Raw genomic sequence first — 21,512 nt, forward strand, 5'->3', positions numbered from 1 at the left:
TTCTTTCTAAGTGTTACTTTCATTGTTTAATCAATAAACTGCCTAGGCCTTTGATAGGACAGCAGCTTTGACAGGCAGAGTAGACAGAATAGAATGCGGGGAGGAAAAAGGCAGTGAGACAGTCGCCATGACTCTCCTCCCCGAGATAGATGCAGGTTAGGACCTTCTGGTAAACCACCACTCGTGGTGCTGCACAGATTATTAGAATGGGTTAGATCAATATGGAAGAGTTAACCAATAAGAGGCTACAGATAATGGGCCAGGCAGTGTTTAAATGAATTATTTTGGGGGCAAAGCTAGCCAGGCTGCCAGGACGTGGGTGGGATGAAAAGCAGCCTGCTGCTCCTTCTACAAGGTTATATGACTCAGGTCTGACCAATCAGAACAGCACACAACCTAGGACACAGTGATTGGCTCAACAATAGTCACGTGACTAGTCTGGGCAATGGAGCTGAAGATACTCAGAGATAGGACTTTCTGTGAGGCTGACTGGGACTAAATGTCCTCCTTTCACAGGGACCAGGGAGGACAAGGTGGGCTGATGTTGCCTGGGCTCCTTCTCCTGAACCAGGACAAGATGAGATGGTGACCTCCTGAGAGCCTCCTGCGAACAGAGGCCACAAAAAAAAAATAGAGAGAGGAAGGACAGGAGGAGGAGGGAGAGATTTATGCAGGAAAATTGAGCCAAGATCAATCTGTGTTGGGGGCAACCCTGCAGGAAAACCACTTGGAGGGGGCGAGAAGGCATGGAGTCAACCACATAGACTCTGCAAGTCTGGTGACTACAAAAAGCCAACTCCTTTATTGAGGGTATGGGCAGGCCTCTCATATCCTATCCCAAAATCCCATTGGCTCAGGTGGCCAATTCTTCGGTGTTGTTCTTCCTTCATTGGCATCTCCAGTCATGTGTCCATTAGTCAGCAGTCTCTGGGAATAGCAGCAGGCCTTCGATTGGTTCAGGGAAGAAGTTCCTGCATGCTCATGTGGGCTGGTTTTGGCAGAATGGCTGAGGCATGGGTAGGCTGGTTTTGGAAGGACAGCTAAAGCTTAGGAAGGCTGACCGACAGTTTCTCCTAAAAGCTAGGACCAGAAGCTCCTCTCTTTTATTGGCTAATATTAATATTTATTGTACACATTAGACTTTTATAGTTACTAATGAGTGTCCAGATATTTACATGAACCATTAACAACAAAGGGAAAAAAATCATATATGTACTACTTTCTCTATTTAAATTGAACTTCCAAAGTATAATAATAAAAACATTTTTTTAGAAATATACAAAGATTAATAAATAACAAGTAAAAATTTAAAAAAGCAAATAACACCAAAATCAGAATTATTGAAAGAGTGGGAGTTCAGATTGAAGCATAAGCTCTAACTCTATATCCATTGTCCCTGTCAATCAGATTCAAGGACATGGATTGTTGCAGGTCTGCCCTACAAACAGTCTTAAATTAAGTTGGAGAGGAGGAAGTGACCAAGATGGTGATCAACATGAGGTGGGCATCAAAGGCATTTCTGGTTGCAGAGGGAGATGTGTTAGATGTTATGGGTAACGGTCCTAAATGCAAACCAAGGCTGGGGAGATAAGAGGATCTCTCGGCTGATGGGCCTTCTGTCCAGCCCTGGATCTGGAAAGCAGTGCTGACACAGCAGTAAGCTAAAGGAGAAAGGGACTGGAAGCTCAGAACCTGTAGCTGGAGTATGGACGCAGGGGCCTGTTGCCCTTGGTTGCAGGGCCGCCAACATCTGAGCTTCTTTCCTGGCTCCCTCCTACAGCAGGCACTCCTTACCAGGGCTGGAATTCTCCTAGGCCACATCCGTTTGCCCACGTGGGGCGGGCAGGCAGCAGCAGCACAGTGCTCTGAGTGCCCGGGAAATTCGCTTCTTCATCAGCTTCCAGCCCCGGAGTGACCCTGTTCCAGAGGCTGTGGGTACAACCTGGGGCTGGTCACTGGGCACCTCTGGCTCTGTGGATTGTTCATCGGTGGAGGCCATTTTCACAAACCCTAAACATTTTTCATTCAGCGATGGCTCAGGGGAGGAGGATTCATCAGCCAGGCTATCCAGTGACGTCATGTTGACTGTGGTGTCCCCTGTAGCGGGGTTGATGGTTTCAGTGGGTAATGCTTATCCTTCTGGGGCTGTGCAGCTCCTCCGGGCAGGTGTGTGTGTGGAGCCCTGGTTTAGTTTGCTTCTGCCCCTGGACAGCAGAGCTGGTTCGCTGTGGCTCCTTTTCATGGCCACAGGGACACTAATAGCGACTGCAGGGATGATCGTTTGCAGACTGCTATCCCCAGAGCTCAATTTGAATTTTAGGATGTTAATCTTTGCTCTTAGGTTTGACTCTGGGTCTTTTAGTGACGATAAATCCTGCTGGAAGGTGTACCTGATGTTACACATGGTCTCCACAACCTTGGAGAGGTTTTCCTTGGCAGGAAGTGTTATGTGTTCATGAATATGGCCCAACCAAGGTCGTTCCACAAGCCGAGATGAAGTTAGCCTGAACCAAATGTTACCGTGAGCAGTCTGGACATGATGAGATAACAGGGCTTGGAAAGATGGTATGGAATGCGGCACGGGGTGGTGGTGATCAGATGGTACATAGCTTCGGGGGTCGGTGCTACATAGGGCAATTGTCCGGTGACCAGGAGGTAGAAGACAATCTTTAAGCTCCACATATCTCCTGCCATAGTGTCATATGGTGTTTCGGCCAAGATCTCAGGGGCCAAATATGGCAAGGTGCCCCACAGCTCCTCCAGCATCTGGCCCTCTACAACCTGAGTGGCCAGTCCAAAATCGCAAAGCTTGTCTTTGCCGCCTTCCCCCAGAAGTATGTTCTCTAGCTTGATGTCGCGGTGCGCGATCAGTCTCTGGTGCAGGAAGTGCACAGCAGACGCCAACTGATTGATTATTGGCCTAGCCTCCTCCTCTTTTAGACAGCCCACCTCCCTGATCAACATCACCAAGTCTTTTCCTTTATGGTACTCCATGATGAGATAGGTGGTCTGCAGCGTGTTGATAGCGTGAAATAACTGGATGATGTTGCTGTGTTGCAGTGACTTATGGATAGCAACTTCAGACCTGATGTACTCCTCATCATTGTACTCTTTCTCAAGCACCTTGATAGCCACCGGAGTTTTCGTTGGAAGGTGTTGGGCAAGTATCACCTCCCCAAATGCACCACACCCCAGAGATGTTAAAAATTTATAATTCTTCTTAAGGATGTCCTCTTCCCGGTGGCTGACCATGATGGTTACCTCAAGTTCTCTGTATTTGGGCAATTTCAGGGACACACGATGCTAGGGAAGAAATGATATAGTTTTAGAATGGTGGTTTATAGGTATGAATTCTCTGTCTTGTAATCTGAGAGAACCCAAACATGCAAATGATGCCTTTAAGACCAAGAAGTACAAGAATAATCCAGAAGGTAATTGACAAAAAAACACTGAGCAAGTGTGTGGCAGCATCTGTTCAGATTCTGGGGAGGAGCCCATTCTCAGACACAGGGATCACTGATCACTTATGCTCTGGGAAAGAAGCTACACATAGAGTAAATCTCATCTAAGAGAAACAAAGTCCACAAAGAGAAGTGTGATATTTTCTTCTCCTGTGGGTTTAAGGAGGATGCAGGCTGAGCAATTATCAAAGAAACAGTATTAGTCACAGAGATGGAGTGGATGAAGCGATAGAGCAGGAGAGTTTGACCAAAATGCAGGCTTGGAATGGATGAGAAATTTATAATGAAGTTGCTGTGGTTAGTTTACAGTAACACGTGTTTCATCTGAAGAAAATTGAAACCGCAGTAGAAAAAAGTAAATAATAAATGAATTTTGAAACAGAAAATTGGGTAATAATTAAAAAATAGAACATCCACAAATCAAACCAAGGATGTAAACTAATAACATCCATGTAAACATGAAATAGCAAAACTTAACTCTGGAACCAAAACCAGTAACAGGAAAGGAACTCACTCTAGCAAAGTCTCGTAGATTGGAGATTCCTAGTCTGTCACAGGCAATATTCAGTAGACTTGTTCTGTAGACCAGCTCCTTCGAGATACAAGACAGGAGCCCAATGCAGGCAGTGCCTAAAACAGAGTAGTTGTTAGCATGCTTCATAATGTTTCCTAGTGATGTCACCCAAATGAGTGGACCAAACATGGCTTCCATAACTGTCAGATTCTGGAACACAACCATTATCTTATGTGTGTGTGTGTCTATGCGTGTGTGTGCACATGCGTATATGCAGTTTCATGAGACACTGAAGCCATGGTGGTGGCACATGTCCTTCCCAAATAGAACTGGCACTTAAGTGGTTGGTGACACTGAATTAGAGTTCTCGATCACCAAGTGGCACAGGTCCTCTAGTTAGCCCCACATATGTGCTTCACAAATTCCCAAAGAAGGAGTCAAGTCCTGAACACATCTGACATTCAACAATCCCTCTGTTACTTTGAATAGAAATGTCTGATACAAATGGGGTGTTTGAACACATGGAGACACAAGGAAAGTAAATGGTACTGTTTGGGAACTTTGTAGGTTGGAGCCATGGAAGCAGAACTCCATCCGTGGCACTGTCCTTGAGAAGAAACAGCATAGTCTTCCTGTCGTCTTCTACTTCGTGCTTGAGTTTAGTTGGTGACATGTCAATTTTTCTGCATTTGCCTTCAGGATTCCAGCTGGCTTCCATGACACTGACCCACTCCCAGAGGCTCTTGTCCCTCCAAAACTAAGTCAGACAGGCATGCTCACTCTCTCTTAAGATGTCATGTTCATAAGTTTCTATCACAACAGAATGCTAGACAATAAACATGGGCTTAGCAGAGCTGGTTGCTCCCCATCCCCATGCTACCCATGCGGCACAGGAGTCAAGGCAGACTTATTGCAGTCACACAGTCACACATTGACTGTATATGTTCTATCGATCTCGCCAAGATTAAAAATGGTCCCTTCAAGCAGCCTGGATTTCAGGCAACATCCTCTGTAGTGTAGCACAGGTCTCATACTAAATGAACCAGCTTCATGTTTGTACAGGAGCTCCCATTCCCTCCGAAACCTGCATTTTCATGGAGACATGCTTTGTCTGACAGGAATGAAACTGCTTCAAACTCCCACTGTGTGGCCATCATTGCTAGAATCTTTGTGCCTGGATGGAGAATCTCTCCTAGCATTACCGTTTCTCTGTAGCTCCCATCTTTTTTCTTTCGCTACTAAAGATGGGGACTCATATAACAAGGAAAGATACAAGAATCTGTGGAAAACTTTTAAGTTGAAATATACAGCTAGGCAACACAATCTGAAAGAACAAATAGGTTGACAAAGCACTGCATTTTACTGGGACGATTCACTGACAGATCTTACAATCTAAAGAAATGACTGTAAGGATCCACACATATTCCATTAGCACATAAAACTGAGGCAAGTTTTATTTCCTAATCTTTCTATAAAACAAACTATTAGCGTAAAGCCCTTACTCTCTAGCCAAGAAAAGACACCCTGAAAAGACATGAGTATCTGACAGGGTCAATGACTATGAACATTAAAATATTCTTAAGTAGAGGACTTGGTCCTACAATTCTTAGTCAGTGAAACATTAAAATGGTCATTCTTCATGATCAAGATACCTTCAGGGGAACATAGGTATCAATCTACATACAAAAATTGACAAAAGAGCAAGCATAGTCCAAAATCAAGAAAACATCGTCACCCTTGAAAAGAAAAGAAATCCCACTGCCGGGGACAACATAGAACAAGAGAATGTTTTATTATAAACAATCCTATTCTAAAAACATGAAAATATTGATCTTCATCATAGTTGGAAGAGAAGATGAATTTCTTGTTAATAGAAACACTGGTCACCTGAAATTGGCAGGGAGGTGACACACTGCTGGTGTGTCTTCAGCACAGTCAGGAATTCTTCACTGTGTCCTACAAATCAGAAAGTTTGAAAAAAACAGAGCACAGTGAAGAATGACAAAGACATGAGATTGGATGAAAAGAAAAATCTCAGTCAGTGAAAGAATAGATATAACAGCCCAATTTAAAACAAAATTGAATATGGTCAAACTTGCCTCTTTCTTAGTTGGGGAATGTAAGGTTGATGGAGAACTGAGTAGTCCAAACCCATCATATCGTCAGTATACCTGTCAATGGTGAAAACACACAGATATTCTGCCAGAACCCTCCTGCTTCAGATTTTACAGTCAAAAACCATAAAAGGCAGTGGCAAAATAGGTTCCCCTCTGACGGAGCTGTAGAGGCAGTAATACTAGATTCTTACTTGCAGATTAGCAATCCTTTTAGAATTTTTATTGAGACAGGGTCTCTTTATGTAGTTTTGTCTGACCTGTATATGTACTATGTACACACACTGGCCCCAGAATTCTGCTCTCCCAGAATTCTGCTCTCCCAGAATTCTGCTCTTTTTGTCACTGAGTACTAAGATAAAGGCAAATGCCACCACCTCCAGTCACATTCCCATGTGAATGCCCTAAAGGGCTGGCAAGCAAGGCTGCTCTCTTCCTCCATTCTTCTGTTGATGTCTGGCTCATTTTCTATTTATTGAACAATATAACTAACACATCTATGAATATCCCAGGAATGTATTTTTATTTCTCTTGTGTATTTATCTAGCAATGTAACTGCTGGGTTATTGGAGACTCCGTGTTTAATTTTCTGAGAAAAACCATACAGTTCCACAGAATATTCAGTTTGAATGGCGTGGTCTATCACAAGAAAGTGGAGACCACATGGTCAGTCTTGACAGCTCAGAACAGCCTTCCCCAAAAAAGCTTCATGCAACCCTGGTATCTCTGTACCAGACTCTGTGAGCCACAATCATCCTGACTGCATGTAGATTCACATGGTAAGCTAGGGTCATGACTGTAATTGTCAGAACTTTAAGATAAGTTATTTGGATCCTTCTTTTTACTGCCCTTTGTGTCCATCTATCCAAAGCTATTGGCTAGAATGTTTCCTCTGAAGACTAATCAAAGGGAAACCGGACTCCACCATCTCCTCTTCTACAGGACACCCACAACCCCTCCTATTCTGCCCTCAATTCCATAGCATTCTTCTTAACTGAAGTCAGTGTATGCATGCCCAAACACCCAGGCATTGTCTCACGAGTCCTTTGCCATGATTCTCTTCACTCAAGTCATGATGTAACTATTTCCCAGACTAAACATTTCATCCATACCTCTCTCCTTCATGTCCTTCTCATGGAGGGCACATTTGGTGGCAATGTGGCTGAGAATGACTCTGGTCTGCACCAGCTTCATTTCATCAGTCTCCACCATGGGCACCAAACAGAACATCAAACTCCCAGCTCTTAGATGAAATAAAAAGATAAGAAAATAAGATGTTTATGGGATATTATACTTATTATAATATACATATATACAAACACATAATTTATTCCATAGACACATTCAAAAAAGGTGTTTGATTAAGTAACAAAAAAATTTGAAAGAACTAATTACTTGATAACTAACTGTTCAATGGAATAGCATTGAAAATTTTAGTTTTCTGCATCTTTAGTGTGTTCTAAGCTTTAGCAGTTTATTTTATTAAAATTTTTATTTCATACTGACAATACTTCTGGATTTTTTACACAGGATGTTATGGTATATTTATCTCATGTTGACATATATTTGAAGAAGAGGTAGAAGGAAGTATAATTATATTGTTAGCTGGTACCCGTAAAATAAAAATAAGGTCTCGATGTCTCTTGCTACTCAAGATAAGAAGACAAGATCTTAAACCTGTTTCTGTGTAGGTTTCCTGTGTGGTTTCACTAATACCAAGGGACAGTATGTGCTGGGTAGGCCCAGAGAACCTCACCTATAGGTGTTGACCTTCCCTCCTGTTTCACATTCTCCCTCACAGCATTCCACATGATCAGCATAACCTTTCTGATAACCCTATAATGTAATATTACTAGGGAATTAGTTTGTAAAACCCATTAGAACTCAGGATAAGTGGCTAACATATTTGCCCTGGCATCTAGTGAATTTGATGTGGATGGAAGGCTGTGTGGGAACCCAAGCTAACTCAGGGAAGCATGGGAAAACAGAGACCAGCCATTCCTACGGCTTAGGGGATGGCATCAGCAAACACAGTTTCAGCCCTTTTTATTGAGATGATTACCTTATCTGTTAACAGATACCCATGACTTGCAGTTCACCACCCTTTCATCAATGAATGCTGTAGTTACACAGGCAATGTCTTGTGTTTAACCCTTCCAATAGAAAACTCTCAGGAACTGTTAGATCTTTGCTATTTCCATTTTGTTGCCTTGTCAAGCCATACCGACTTCTCAGAATTTTTTTTCAAACTAGAATACACAAATGATAAACTAGTCTTAACTTCACTGCCTGTCAGGCTTCTCACTTTAATGGTGCAGATCTGCAGATCCTGTGAGAGAAGGCAGATAGTTTTCATTTGACAAGGACACAGGTGAACTAATCATGGCTTGTGGGACTTAGGAGCAGATCTTTAAGAAAGGAGTCGTGGTCACGACACATCGCTTGTCCTTCTAGTAATTGATGCTGTCTTTCCCAGAACTTTACCAGAGGCAGAACCAGAAGTCATGGGCTACAGCAATGCCAGTGGAAGGAAAATGCTGATCATTGCTTCTGACTATAATTTATAATATTTCTGCCTATTACCAATGTGATCAGAAAGAACATTGTGTATCCCCTGCGTGGAATATGGCACAGTCTAGTGTCTAACATCTGCCAATAGGCATGATTTGTAATTTTTAACTACAATGCTCTGCAATTATTTTCAAACACAATGTTGGAAACATTGCAAAGGTAGGGTATAGTAAAGTGGTGGGATCGCAGCTACTGGACTCTGGTGCTATCTAGTAAAATTTTCAGCCCCTCCTTTTGTTAGATCTGACATAGAGGTGGCCGAAGAATGGCTCTAAAGGGGCTAAAGATTGCCCACAATAAATAGGAATTAGCCTTTGTGTCTGTGACTTGCCACACTCTTCGCAGTTTTCATCAGCCTCTGCCGACTTTGCTTCTGTGTAGGAATTCCTGTGCACAGGTGCTTTTTGACATCATACTTTGAGTTTTTATATATAGTTTAAACAGGTCTAATATTGGAGAATAATGTGCTACGTTATAGATCCATATCTAATAATATAAATATTTTTATTTAAATTCTGAAGTCTAGTCAAAAGCCCACAAAAAGGATGATAAAGGCATGGGACTCTTGTTGTCATGTTTGTGGACATGCCTCATGCTGGAAGAGAGAAGGTAAATTTAATAACTTAACACAGGAAAGCATTTGTTTGATTATTTGTAAAGTTATAGGAAGTGTATTTTTTAGAAGAATAGTGGAATGTTTTCAAAACACTCAGCACCTCTCTTTCCTCACAGAAAGCAAGTATTGCTAAGCAACACAGTTGTTTAATTTCCTGGAGTTTCTGGTTGTAAGATGTCAGGACATCGGGGTTATTTGAACATGTTCCACGGATCAGCTTCTTGTGGATCTATATGATCACATGGTATCAGACTCAGGGCCCCATGAGCGTGGGCAAGGTGGGATGGGGCTTGAGTGTGATGTTGATGGTGAGGTTGCTGCTGATGGGTGTGGCTGTAGTGATATCATGTGTGCACAGTAGATCACTGCCAGAGCATCCAGGCCACTTGTTCTCAGTAGGCTCTTCAGTCATGTTGAGAGGCAGGAAGGGAAGCTGGCATCACTGCCACTTGCTCTTCCTGTACTGAGCTCACACTGCCCAGAGGCTTGGAACTCTTGAAACACAAGACCACCATCTACTTGTTTGGGAAACATCTCATTGTGTAAAGAAAACAGTCTGTGAAGCCCTACAATTTGCTTAATCGTTCTTCATTACTATGAAAGAGGATTAGGCCATACAGCCAATATATTCACAAAGTGGATTGCAAGGGCACTAAATTTAGCCTCTGGTAAATACTTTGCTGGGAAGCAGAGGAGGCAATGAAAAGCCAACTGAAAAAGGGGTCTCATATTGTAGCCCTGCCTTTCTGACCACTGCCTTCCAGGGACAAGACCTCCCTCGAACGTGATCTAACCAGATTCTCTGAATGTGACCGGATTCTCTGGATGTGGCTGGCCCGGAGTCTTTCTGAAAAGCCATTGACAATGACACTGGGACTTGTTTCCTCTGCATATACTGGATTTTTGGGATCCAGTCTGTTTGGATACTCACCTTCCTGGACCTGGAGGGAGGGGGGAGGAACTTGAACTTCCCACAGGGCAGGAAACCTTGACTACTCTTATCGATGGAGAGGGAGGAGGAGAGGGAGTGGGGGAAGTGAAAGTGGGAGGGTGTTGGGAGGAGGGGCAGAAATGGAAACTTTTATAATTTAATAAACTTTGAAAAAAATTAAAAAAAATAAATAAACAGACCATTCTCTATTTCCTGTCTTCAGTTTTTTAATCCATTTGGACTTGAGTTTTGTGCATGGAACCTGAGATGGATCTATTTTCATTCTTCTACAGGTTGATATTCAGTTATGTCAGCACCATTTGTCAAAGATGTTTTCTTTTTCCATTGTATAATTTTAGCTTCTTTGTCAAAAATCAGGTGTTCATAGGTGTGTGTGGAATAATATCCAGGTCTTTTATTAGATTCCCTTGGTCAACGTTTCTGTTTTCATGCCAATACCAAGCTGATTTCATTACTGTAGCTGTGTAATAGAGCTTGAGGTCAGGAATGGTGATGCCTCTGGAAGTGCCTTTATGGTTCAGGAATTTTTTTTGCTGTCCTGGGTTTTTGTTTTTCCATATGAAGTTGATTATTGTTCTTTCAAGTTCTGTGAAGAATTGTGTTGGGATTTTGATAATGATTACCTTGAATATGGTGGATTACGTCGGTAGATTATTGTATGTTGAACCATCCCTGAATCTCTGGGATGATTTTTCTGATGTGTTCTTGAATTTGTTTTACCAGTAGTTTATTGAGTATTTCTGCATACATGTTCATGAATGAGACTGGTCTGTAATTCTCTTTCTTGGTAAAATCTTTGTGTGGTTTTGCTATTAGGGTAACTGTGGCCTCATAAGAAGAGTTTGGCAATGTTCCTTCTGTTTATCTTATGGGGAACACTTTCAAGAGTATAGCTATTAGTTCTTCTTGAAAGTGATGGAAGAATTCTGCAGTAAAACCATCAGGCCCTTGTTTTTCTTTAAGAAATTGGTTGGGAGGCTTTTGATGACAGTTTCTATTTCCTTGCAGGTTATAGGTCTATTTAAATTGTCCACGTGATCTTAATTTAATTTTGGTAGGTGATATCTATCCAGAAATTTGTCCATTTGTCTTTCATTTTCCTATTTTGTGGAGTACAGGTTTTTGTAGCAAGTCCTAATGATTCTCTGAATTGTTCAGTGTCTGTTGATATGTCCCCCTTTCATTTCTGATTTTGTTAACTTGTATGTTCTCTCTCCCTTTACTTTTTGATTAGTTTGAATAAGGGTTTGTCTAGCTTATTGATTTTCTCAAAGAACCAGCTCTATGTTTCCTTGATTCTTTATATTGTTTTCTTTGTTTCTATTTTGTTGTTTTCAGCCCTTAATTTGATTATTGCCTGTCTTCTGTTCCTCCTGGATGAATCCACATCTTTTGGCTCTAGAGCTTTCAGGTGTGCTGTTAAGTCACTAATGTGAGCTTACTTCATTTTCTTTATGTGGGCCGTTAGTGCTAAGAACTTTCCTCATAGCACTGCTTTCATGGTGTCCCATAGGTTTGGATATGTTGTGCCTTCATTTTCTTTGAATTCAAGGAAGTCTTTAATTCCCTTCTTTATTTCTTCCTTGACCCAGATGTGATTCAATAGTGCACTATTTTATTTCCATGTGTTTTTCTGCATTCTGAAGTTCGTATTTCTGTTGAATTCTAATTTTAAACCATGGTAGTCTGATAAGACCCAGGGGATTACTCCAAATATTTTGTATCTTTGGAGGTTTGCTTTATTACTGAGGATGTAATCAATTTTAAAGGAGGTTCCATAAGGTGCTGAGAATAAGGTATATTCTTCTGTGTTTCGGTAGAATGTTCATTAGTTGTCTGTTAAATCCATTTGATTCATGATATGTTTTAGCCCTCTTATTTGTCTCTTAGATTTCTGTCTGGTTGACCTGTCCATTAGGACAGTAGTGTGTTGAAGTTTCCTATATTAGTATGTGAGGTTTGAATTGTGTTTAAGCTTTAGTATTATTTCTTTTACATGAGGGTGATCTAGTATTTTGGGCATCGATGTTCAGTATTGAGACTTTATCTTGATGAATTGTTCTTGTTATGAGGATAAAGTATCCTTCTCCATCCCTTTTGATTGATTTTACTTTGAAGTCTATTTTGTTAGGTATTAGGGTAGCTACACCACCTTTATTCTTAGGTCCATATATTTGGAAAATCTTGTCCAAACACTATACTCTGATGTATTGTCTGTCTTTGAGGTTGAGGTTGTGTTTCTTGTAGACAGCAGAAGGCTGGATCCTGCTTTTGTATCCATTGTTTTAGCCTGTGTCTTTTTATAGGTGAATTGAGTCCATTGAGATTAAGGGATATTAATGACGAGTGATTTTTAATTACTGTTATAGTTCTTACATTTTGAAGTTAACCCACTATCCTTCTTTACTCTCTGCCATGTCACAGTACCTTTATTAGCATGGTGCATTCAACTCCTGCTCCCCTTTGTACCTCCTGGTGACTCCTGACTCCATCCTTCCCCTTCCCATCTCCCTTAGTTTGGTTGCCCTGCCTGGATACTGGCCATTAAGTGTTTTATTAAACCAATTCGAGTGACAAATATTTCCAGTGTATAAGAAGCTTATTTCATGGCTGTAACATGAGGGCTTGCTCTGTTGGGGTTTCTGTGCTGCCCAGTTCCCACAGCTGGTACGTCCCAAAGAAAGCCATACAGAGGTCTCCATTGGTAATGCACTGGGCTATTAGCTCAGGCTTCATATTAGCTCTTATAACTTCTATTAACCTCTTATTCTTATCTATGTTAGCCACATGGATCAGTACCTTTTTCAGTGGGGCAGGTCACATCCTGCATCTTCAGTTTCTTCACGGGACTGGGAAAGGAGCTTCCATCTTCCCGGAATTCTTCTGTTCTCATTACCCTGCCTCTACTTCATGTCTAGTTGTCCTGCCTATACTTCCTGCCTGGCTACTGGTCCCTAAGCATTTATTTAAAACATCATTGAAAGAATACAGAATTCTCTCACACCACATAGTCCATTTTTGGGAATGTGGTTTAATATTCCAGGCTACTTCCTGCTGTTTGGGTGTGCTGATAATCTTATGGAGACAAAAAAAAAACTTTAGAATTATGAACAAGTCCTTACTGGAATATCTTGTGATTCTTGATCATCTCAGGAAGCAGTCTTAAATCTGTTCTGGACATAGAACTCAGACATCTGTGCCATCTGTTCCTAGTGGAGATTTCTCAGTTGGTCTTCCTTGATCAAAGCTGATTTTTCTTAACTCAGAATGAATCCAAAGCCTCTCATTTCCTGTGGAAACAAAAGCAAAATGTCTTCTATAAAGTAACATACATTCTGACTTCAATTTTGAACTCCAGATATTTTCTAAATCCCTATCTTGGATTAATTCAGCAGTATTTATAAGCAGATATCTTTTAACGGCTGTTGTTCCTTCCTCAGCATTCAAACAATTCAAAGAGAGCATAATAACATACAGTATCCAGATTCTCTGTGTGTTTTCCATCTTTCCATGGCTTTATTTTCAACTCTATTTTGTTTATTTTTAATTTTTGGCTTTTGAGACAGGGTTTCTATGTATTTTGTCCTGGAACTCATGCTGTAGACCAGGCTGTCCTTGAACTCACGGAGATATGCCTGTCTCTGCCTCCCCAGTGCTGAGTTTAAAGGTGTGTGCCACCATACCTTCAACTCACAGATATCTCTGTCTGCATCTGCCTCCCAAGTGTTGTGATTAAAGGTGTATGCCACCACACCCAGCTACTCTCTTTCTTACTCTTTGTTTTATGGACTTTAACCTTTTTTTTAAAAGCTTGCATATATTTTTAACACACTGTAAACCATTTAGAGGTTTTCTTTGTCTTTGAATCTCACTTTATGTATATCTCTCTTTTTCTGACCACATGAGTCTTTTCTGAGATTCCAGGCTCATGACGGATGTACCGGATATAGTCACGTTTATTGCCACAACTCTATTGAATTTTAATATCTGTGCCAACAAGCAAGCTGCAGCAGTGTACTCACACACTACACTCCAATTCTCCATAGTCGGACCACCTGCCTGAAAGAGTCAGAGTTTGCATTGTCAGGATGACCCATAAAGCCAGCATTTTAAAACAGCATGGCTTTATTCCTGCTACAACTGAATACCAAAAATCATTTGTTCAGCTTTTCATTATGCCCATTTAAGTATTTCGTGGCAGGACCTCTTTAAAAAACCTTGCAGCTAATACTGAGTCAGGAAGCCTTTCTTAAAAGAGAGAGCCTGCTTGACTCTAGCAAGCAGAGCAGACCTGAGAAATTTCTGCTGCTAAGAAGTCATGCTTTACTCTATTCTTTTCTGTCTAGAATTACTTCCCAGCTATCTCAGGTTTTATGTGGATGAAGTTGTCCTTGTGGGCACCATTCTGTAATGTGAGGACCTGCTTTGTTGGGGTTTTTGTCCTGCCCAGTTCCCACAGCTGGGACGTCCCCAAGAAAACCACACAGAGGTCTCCATAAGTAATACTCTGATTTGCCCATTAACTCAGGCTTTGTATTAGCTCTTATACCTTATATAAACCCATTATTCTTATCTATGTTATTCACATGGCTCAGTACCTTTATCAGTGGGGCAGGTCACATCCTGCATCTCAGTGTCTCCATGGTACTGGGGAAGGAGCTTCCTTCTTTCCAGAATTCACCTGTTCTCATCGCTCTGACTCTTCTTCTTGTCTGGTTTTCCCATCTATACTTCCTGCCTTGTTAACTGGCCAATATGCATTTATTTAAAACATAATTTACAGTAAATAGAATTGTCTCGCACCACAGGGCAGGCAAGAGCTTTGGGCTTCTGGTTACATTGTATCTGTTGTTAGAATCAGAGGCATGCATGCTGGTCCTCCAATCAATCTGTCTTTTTGATTCACCTCAGGTCTCTAGCTCAGGGGCTGCTGTCACTCACATTTTTATGTGCTGAGCTGGAAAGGGAAAGCTGAGATTAGCCTTTCCTCCTGGAACTGCTTTTTGGCATATTTTTTTTCCTTGCAGGAAAGCCGCAAGTGAGGACTGGGAGCTTGCATTTGTTCTTGTATAGGGGTATTGTTAAGAAGAGCAAGAGCGGTTCTCCCCTCTCTCTGGGTTCCTGCCTCTCTACTTCTGTTGGGGTACTGTTCCTCATGAGCCTTACCACACCGGACCCTTGAGGTCTAGAATGCTGAAATAAATAACCCTCTTTTGTGGATAAAGCAGTCAGGCTCACGATTTCAGTTACAGAGCCAGAAAACTGACAAACCCAGTAGGAGTGTCTGACTCACAGAGCAGCTCAGAAAAGCAGTCTATAAAATTATGCTTCCTTTTCGTAGTAATAGCACATTTGCCTGTAGCCCTAGACTGACTACAATGTGTATAGTGTGTCCCACTCACCTTGGAAAGGGAATAGTTGACTCAAACCTTGTAAGTCTTCCACTTTGCAGGAAATGATGAATTCTTCATTGGAACCACAGCAAACAACATACTTTAGGGAGGTTGAAGTGGATCAAGAGTTCAATCAGCACCCGAAGTCCACAGCTGATGAAGAGAGCGGTGACTTCTCAACCTGGACCGTTTAGCTTACTGGTACCTAAGCTGATGAAGAGAGCAATGACGTCTCTACCTGGACTGCTCCTCTTCCTGGGACCTAAGCAGATGGAGTTAGCTATGACTTCTCCAACTCCATCGTTTCTTCGCGGAACCAACCATTGATGAAGAGAGCAACGATTTCTCTACCTGGACCACTTCTCTTCCTGGTACCTACAGCTGATGGAGAGAGCGATGACTTCTCCAACTGGACCATTTCTCTTGCAGGTACCAACAGGTGATGGAGAAAGCAATGATTTCTCCATCTGGTCCATTTCTTCCTGGTACCTACAGCTTATGGAGAGAACGATGACTTCTATAACTGGACCATTTCTTCCAGGTACCAACAGTTGATGGACAGAGCGGTTTTTGCTCCAACTAGACCATTTATTCTCGGTACCCACAGATAATGAAGAGAACGATGATTTCTTCAACTGGACCATTTCTTCCTGGTACCTACAGCTGACGGAGAGAGCGGTGTTTGCTCCAACTGGACCGTTTATTCCCAGTACCTACAGCTGATGGAGAGAGCGGTGTTTGCTCCAACTGGACCGTTTATTCCCGGTACGTACAGCTGACGGAGAGAGCGGTGTTTGCTCCAACTGGACCGTTTATTCCCGGTACCTACAGCTGACGGAGAGAGCGGTGTTTGCTCCAACTGGACCGTTTATTCCCGGTACCTACAGCTGACGGAGAGAGCGGTGTTTGCTCCAACTGGACCGTTTATTCCCAGTACCTACAGCTGATGGAGAGAGCGGTGTTTGCTCCAACTGGACCGTTTATTCCTGGTACCTACAGCTGACGGAGAGAGTGATGACTTCTCCAACTGGACCGTTTCTTTCCAGTACCTACAACTGACAGAGACAGTAATGACTTCTTTAAGTGGACCGTTTCATCCCGGAACCAAGCGCACCTGGCTTAACTGAGACAAGGTCAGACAAATGTTTACTCATGTAAGCAACACTAATCAGGACACTGGATTTTGGTCTTGTTGGCAGAGCACAAACTCCTGTAGACAGAGGTACTCCATGACCTTGGTGTCAATATTACATGATCTAATTCTCCTCCCTGCAGCACTGCAGAGTTGAGTGTTGGCATTTGTTCACATTAACTTTTCTTCATTGTGCCTAAGCGACTTGCTTTTCTCGGTTTTGAACCTCAATGAGTAGCAGGAGGGAATCAGCCTGGAGATTCACTTGCTGTTTTTCTAGAAGAAAAGCATCTCACACCCAGTTCTTCCTTCAGATTGTCTGACATTCCCCATCCCCAGCATTCTCTCCCTTGTCCTTTCCTCAGGGAATCTGATGATTTTAGGGTATGACTGTATCTGAGTTCCTAGGACTGCTCATTGGTGCCTGTCATGTTCATCTTTAAAATAATAGGCATGGTTTCCCCATCTTCACTAGTCTCTAGGCTATGTGACATCATTAATTATAGGAAGCCATCTTCACCAAGTGTCTGTGTGTTGACAAATACTTCAGAATTTTCCATGTCTTTGTAGTCTAAGTGAAGACATACAAGGATGAATATCAGAAGTGTCAAGTTTGGGGTAAGAGGGAACACCTCTGTGCATTCTCAAACCCGGAGTAGCTGCAAAGGTCAAGTTCAAAATAGGAGTTGAAAGAGCTGTGCTTGGCATCTATCTCCTGAACACATCATGTGCCCTAGCAGAGCTCACTAATGAGAATGGGGAAGGCATCCACGGGTGGTTATTTTAGTTCACAAGACAAAGGATTTTCCAAAACATCTTACCAACAGTATGGAGTGGGTAGTACCAACAGATGTGAGCTTATTTCTCTTTTCTTTAAGCATTATAGGCTCAACCTCTTTTTACCAGGAGCACCTCAAAATCCAGGCTCTTCAACAAAGCAGGTGGGTTTGTCAGGTCCCAAGGAGGAAGCTCGGCTGGTAAAGATCTCTGACATATGTTCTAGTTTTGTTTCTGCTGCTGTAACAAATACTGCACAGGGGAGGAAAGGGCTTATTTGACTCATCAATCCAAGTGACAATCCATCAGTTTTGGGATTTTAAGGCAGGAACTCTAGCTGCTTGTCATATCACACTCATAGTCCATGGCAAAGAGAATAAACTCATCTTTGCTAGCTTGCTTCATTCTTAGACAATCCAGGGCTCAACCTAGGGAATGGTGCCACCCACAGGGGCTGGGCCTTCCTATACCTATGAACAATTCACGAATAATTCCAGTAAACTCCGTGCTTCACCACTCTGGTCTGGGTGGAGTCTTTCTTTGGTCTGTCATGGGCTACTCTCTACTGCAGGCAATTCTTTAATCTCCCCCACACAATTTTTCCTTCTGTGGATTCAGCTTCTCTACCAGCAGATCCTGTTTCTGCCTCAATTACCAAAAATGATATCTGTCTTTTCTCTGTGTGAAAAGCCTTGTGGAGGGATGATGATTGGCCTGCCCAGACCACATGACTTCCTGGAGGCTCACCACCAGGACCAGGTTTTGAGATTACTAGGTTTTCGCGTCATGTGTACAGTCCTGTGGATGTATCCTCCCAGGGGTGATAGTGTCACCATGACTTCGTGGGTAAGCATTTCCCAGGCTATCAGGCAGAACTGTGAAGTGGTTGTTCTCTACCTGAATGCATGAGTATCTAGGATGGGTAGCACACACTTGTGCATTGAGAGGAATATCCAGAGAGGGTTGGCATGTGGGACAGTGACTGAAGTAGACCCATCCTGATTGTAAATGGTACCATCCAAAGTTCTGGGAGCCCAGGGAGCAGACTAGGGGAGCAGGAAATCCTGGGTGTGCTAGCCTTTCTATGAGGAATTCACCCATTGTTGTAGCCATCTTCCAAGGACACAACGTTAACCCCTTCTGTCTTCAATGTGAACTCAGTGCTAGGGAGATTCTAGGTCACCAGCAGCACACAGAAACTGCAGAGGCATCCAGATTCCAGACTTGGCCTGCATGTTGTCAATAGGGAATACACCAGCCCTTAGGTTAACCAGTCCAATAAATCTCCCAGGTCAGTGGGATGGCTCATCAGGTAAACCTGTTGGCCATAAAGCCTGATGACCTGAGTTTGTTCTTCACTGACAACTCTGATCACGTGTCCGTTAGTCAGCAGTCTGTGGGCATAGCAGGAGGTCTTTGATTGGCTCAGGGAAAGTTCCTGCCATGCATGCTCATGTGGCTTGTTTTGGAAGGACGGCTGAGGCTTGGGTAGGCTGGTTTTGGCAGAAGAGCTGAGGCTTAGGAATGCTGGCCGACAGTCTCTCCCACAAGCTAGGACCAGAAGGTCCTCTCTTTTGTGGCTCATATGAATATTTATTGTCCACATTAGGCTTTCATAGTTACTAATGACTGTCCAGATATTTACATGAAGCATTAACAATATTAATTAACTACTTTTCCTATTTAAATTGAATTTCCTAATGAACACATTTATGTTTAAGATATATAAAAAGTAACAAATAACAAGTAAGCAAATTTTAACAAATAACACATAACACAAAAATCAGAACTATTGAAAAAGTGGGAGTTCAGATTGAAGCATAAGCTCAAACTCTGTATCCATTGTCTCTGTCAATCAGATTCAAGGACATGCATTGTTGCAGGTCTGCCCAACAGACAGTTGAAATTAAGCTGGAGCAGAGGAAGAACACAAGATGATGATCAGCATGAGGTGGGCATCTAAGTCATGGCTGGTTGCAGAGGGAGATGTGTTAGATGTTGTGGGTAACGGGCCTATATACAAACCAAATTTGGGGAGGAGGAGGCTTAGTGGGCAGATGGGCCTTCTGTCCAGCCCTGGATCTGGAAAGCAGTGCCGGGGCAGCAGGAAGCTAAAGGAGAAAGCTCAGAACCTGTAGCTGGAGTATGGACGCAGGGACTTGTTGCCCTGGGTTGCAGGGCCACTGCCATCTGAGCTTCTGTCCTGACTCCCTCCTGCAGCAGGCACTCCTTACCAGGGCTGGAATTCCCCTAGGCCACTTCCGTGTGCCCACATGGGGCGGGCAGGCAGCAGCAGCTCAGTGCTCTAAGGGCCCGGGAAATTCTTTTCTTCATTCGCTTCCAGCCCCGGAGTGGCCTGGTTCCAGAGGCTGTGGGTACATCCTGGGCCTGGTCACTGGGCACCTCTGGCTCTGTGGATTGTTCTTCGCTGAAGGCCATGTTCACCAGCCCCATGCATCTCCCATTCAGAGGTGGCTCATGGGAGGAGGATTCATCAGCCAGGCTATCCAGTGACATCGGGTTGACTGTGGTGTCCCCTGTAGAGGGCTTGATGGTTTCGGTGGCCAATGCATCTCCTTCTGGGGCTGTGTTTTCTGAATAGTGCAACTCCTCCGGGCAGGTGTGTGTGTGGAGCCCTGCTTTGTTTCTGCCCCTGGACAGCAGAGCTGGTTCGCTGTGGCTCCTCTTCATGGCCACAGGGACACTAATAGCGACTGCAGGGATGATCGTTTGCAGACTGCTATCCCCAGAGCTCACTTTGAATTTTAATATGTTAATCGTTGCTGTCAGGTTTGACTGTGGGTCTTTTAGCGATGATATAACCTGCTCACAGGTGTACCCGATGTTACACATGGTCTCCACAACCTTGGGGAGGATATCCTTGGCAGGAGGTGTTACGTGTTCCTGAATATGGCCCAGCCAAGATCGTTCCACAAGCCGAGATGAAGTTAGCCTGAACCAAATGTAACCGGTGAGCAGTCTGGCCAAGGTGAGATAACAGGCCTTAGAAAGATGGTATGGAATGCGGCACGGGGTGGTGGTGATCAGATGGTACATAGCTTCTGGGGTCGATGCTACATAGGGCAATTGTCCAGTGACAAGGACGTAGAAGACAATCCCTAAGCTCCACATATCCCCTGCCATAGCGTCATATGGTGTTCCGGCCAAGATCTCAGGGGCCAAATATGGCAAGGTTCCCCACAGCTCCTCCAGCATCTGGCCCTCTGCAAGCTGAGTGGCCAACCCGAAATCGCAAAGTTTGACTTTGCCGCCTTCCCCCAGAAGTATGTTTTCTAGCTTGATGTCGCGGTGCGCGATCCGTCTCTGGTGCAGGAAGTGCACAGCAGATGCCAACTGATTGATTATTGGCCTAGCCTCCTCCTCTTTTAGACAGCCCACCTCCCTGATCAACATCACCAAGTCTTTTCCTTTATGGTACTCCATGATGAGATAGGTGGTCTGCAGCGTGTTGATAGCGTGAAATAATTGGATGATGTTGCTGTGTTGCAGTGACTTATGGATAGCAACTTCAGACCTGATGTACTCCTCATCATTGTACTCTTTCTCAAGCACCTTGATAGCCACCGGAGTTTTCGTTGGAAGGTGTTGGGCAAGTATCACCTCCCCAAATGCACCACACCCCAGAGATGTTAAAAATTTATAATTCTTCTTAAGGATGTCCACTTCCCGGTGGCTGACCATGATGGTTACCTCAAGTTCTCTGTATTTGGGCAATTTCAGGGACACACGATGCTAGGGAAGAAATGATATAGTTTTAGAATGGTGGTTTATAGGTATGAATTCTCTGTCTTGTATTCTGAGCGAACCCAAACAAGCAAATGATGCCTTTAAGACCAAGAAGTACAAGAATAATCCAGAAGGTAATTGACATGAAGACACTGAACAAGCGTGTAGCAGCAATTGTTCATATTCTGGGGAGGAACCCATACTCAGATACAGGGATCACTGATCGTTTATACTC

General features: G+C 43.1%; 2 protein-coding genes across 2 annotated transcripts; both read right to left on the reverse strand.

The window, feature by feature from the left end:
• Positions 1–830: 830 nt before the first annotated feature.
• Positions 831–5,296, reverse strand: LOC148119061 (sperm motility kinase-like). Its single transcript, XM_087897823.1, has 2 exons — positions 3,976–5,296; positions 831–3,303 (listed from the first exon to the last, which is right to left on the reverse strand). The coding sequence occupies exons 1-2, from the start codon at positions 4,198–4,200 to the stop codon at positions 2,500–2,502; spliced, it is 1,029 nt and encodes a 342-aa protein (XP_087753949.1). The 5' UTR covers positions 4,201–5,296; the 3' UTR covers positions 831–2,499.
• A 14,484-nt stretch (positions 5,297–19,780) lies between these two features.
• Positions 19,781–21,232, reverse strand: LOC148119062 (sperm motility kinase-like). The gene has a single exon (XM_087897878.1). The coding sequence runs from the start codon at positions 21,230–21,232 to the stop codon at positions 19,781–19,783; it is 1,452 nt and encodes a 483-aa protein (XP_087754004.1).
• Between the last annotated feature and the right edge of the window lie 280 nt (positions 21,233–21,512).

The sequence above is a fragment of the Myodes glareolus genome, chromosome 18 (assembly GCF_982192425.1).
Source record: "Myodes glareolus chromosome 18, mMyoGla1.1, whole genome shotgun sequence".
In the NCBI taxonomy this organism is placed as follows: domain Eukaryota; kingdom Metazoa; phylum Chordata; class Mammalia; order Rodentia; family Cricetidae; genus Myodes; species Myodes glareolus.

Coding starts and splice junctions, on each gene's coding strand:
- LOC148119061 (XM_087897823.1), bottom strand. CDS start 4,200: ATGGTTGTGTTCCAGAATCTGACAGTTATGGAAGCCATGTTTGGTCCA. Junction 3,304..3,975: donor ATCTACGAGACTTTGCTAGA/GTGAGTTCCTTT, acceptor TTTCTTCCCTAG/CATCGTGTGTCCCTGAAATT.
- LOC148119062 (XM_087897878.1), bottom strand. CDS start 21,232: ATGGTCAGCCACCGGGAAGTGGACATCCTTAAGAAGAATTATAAATTT.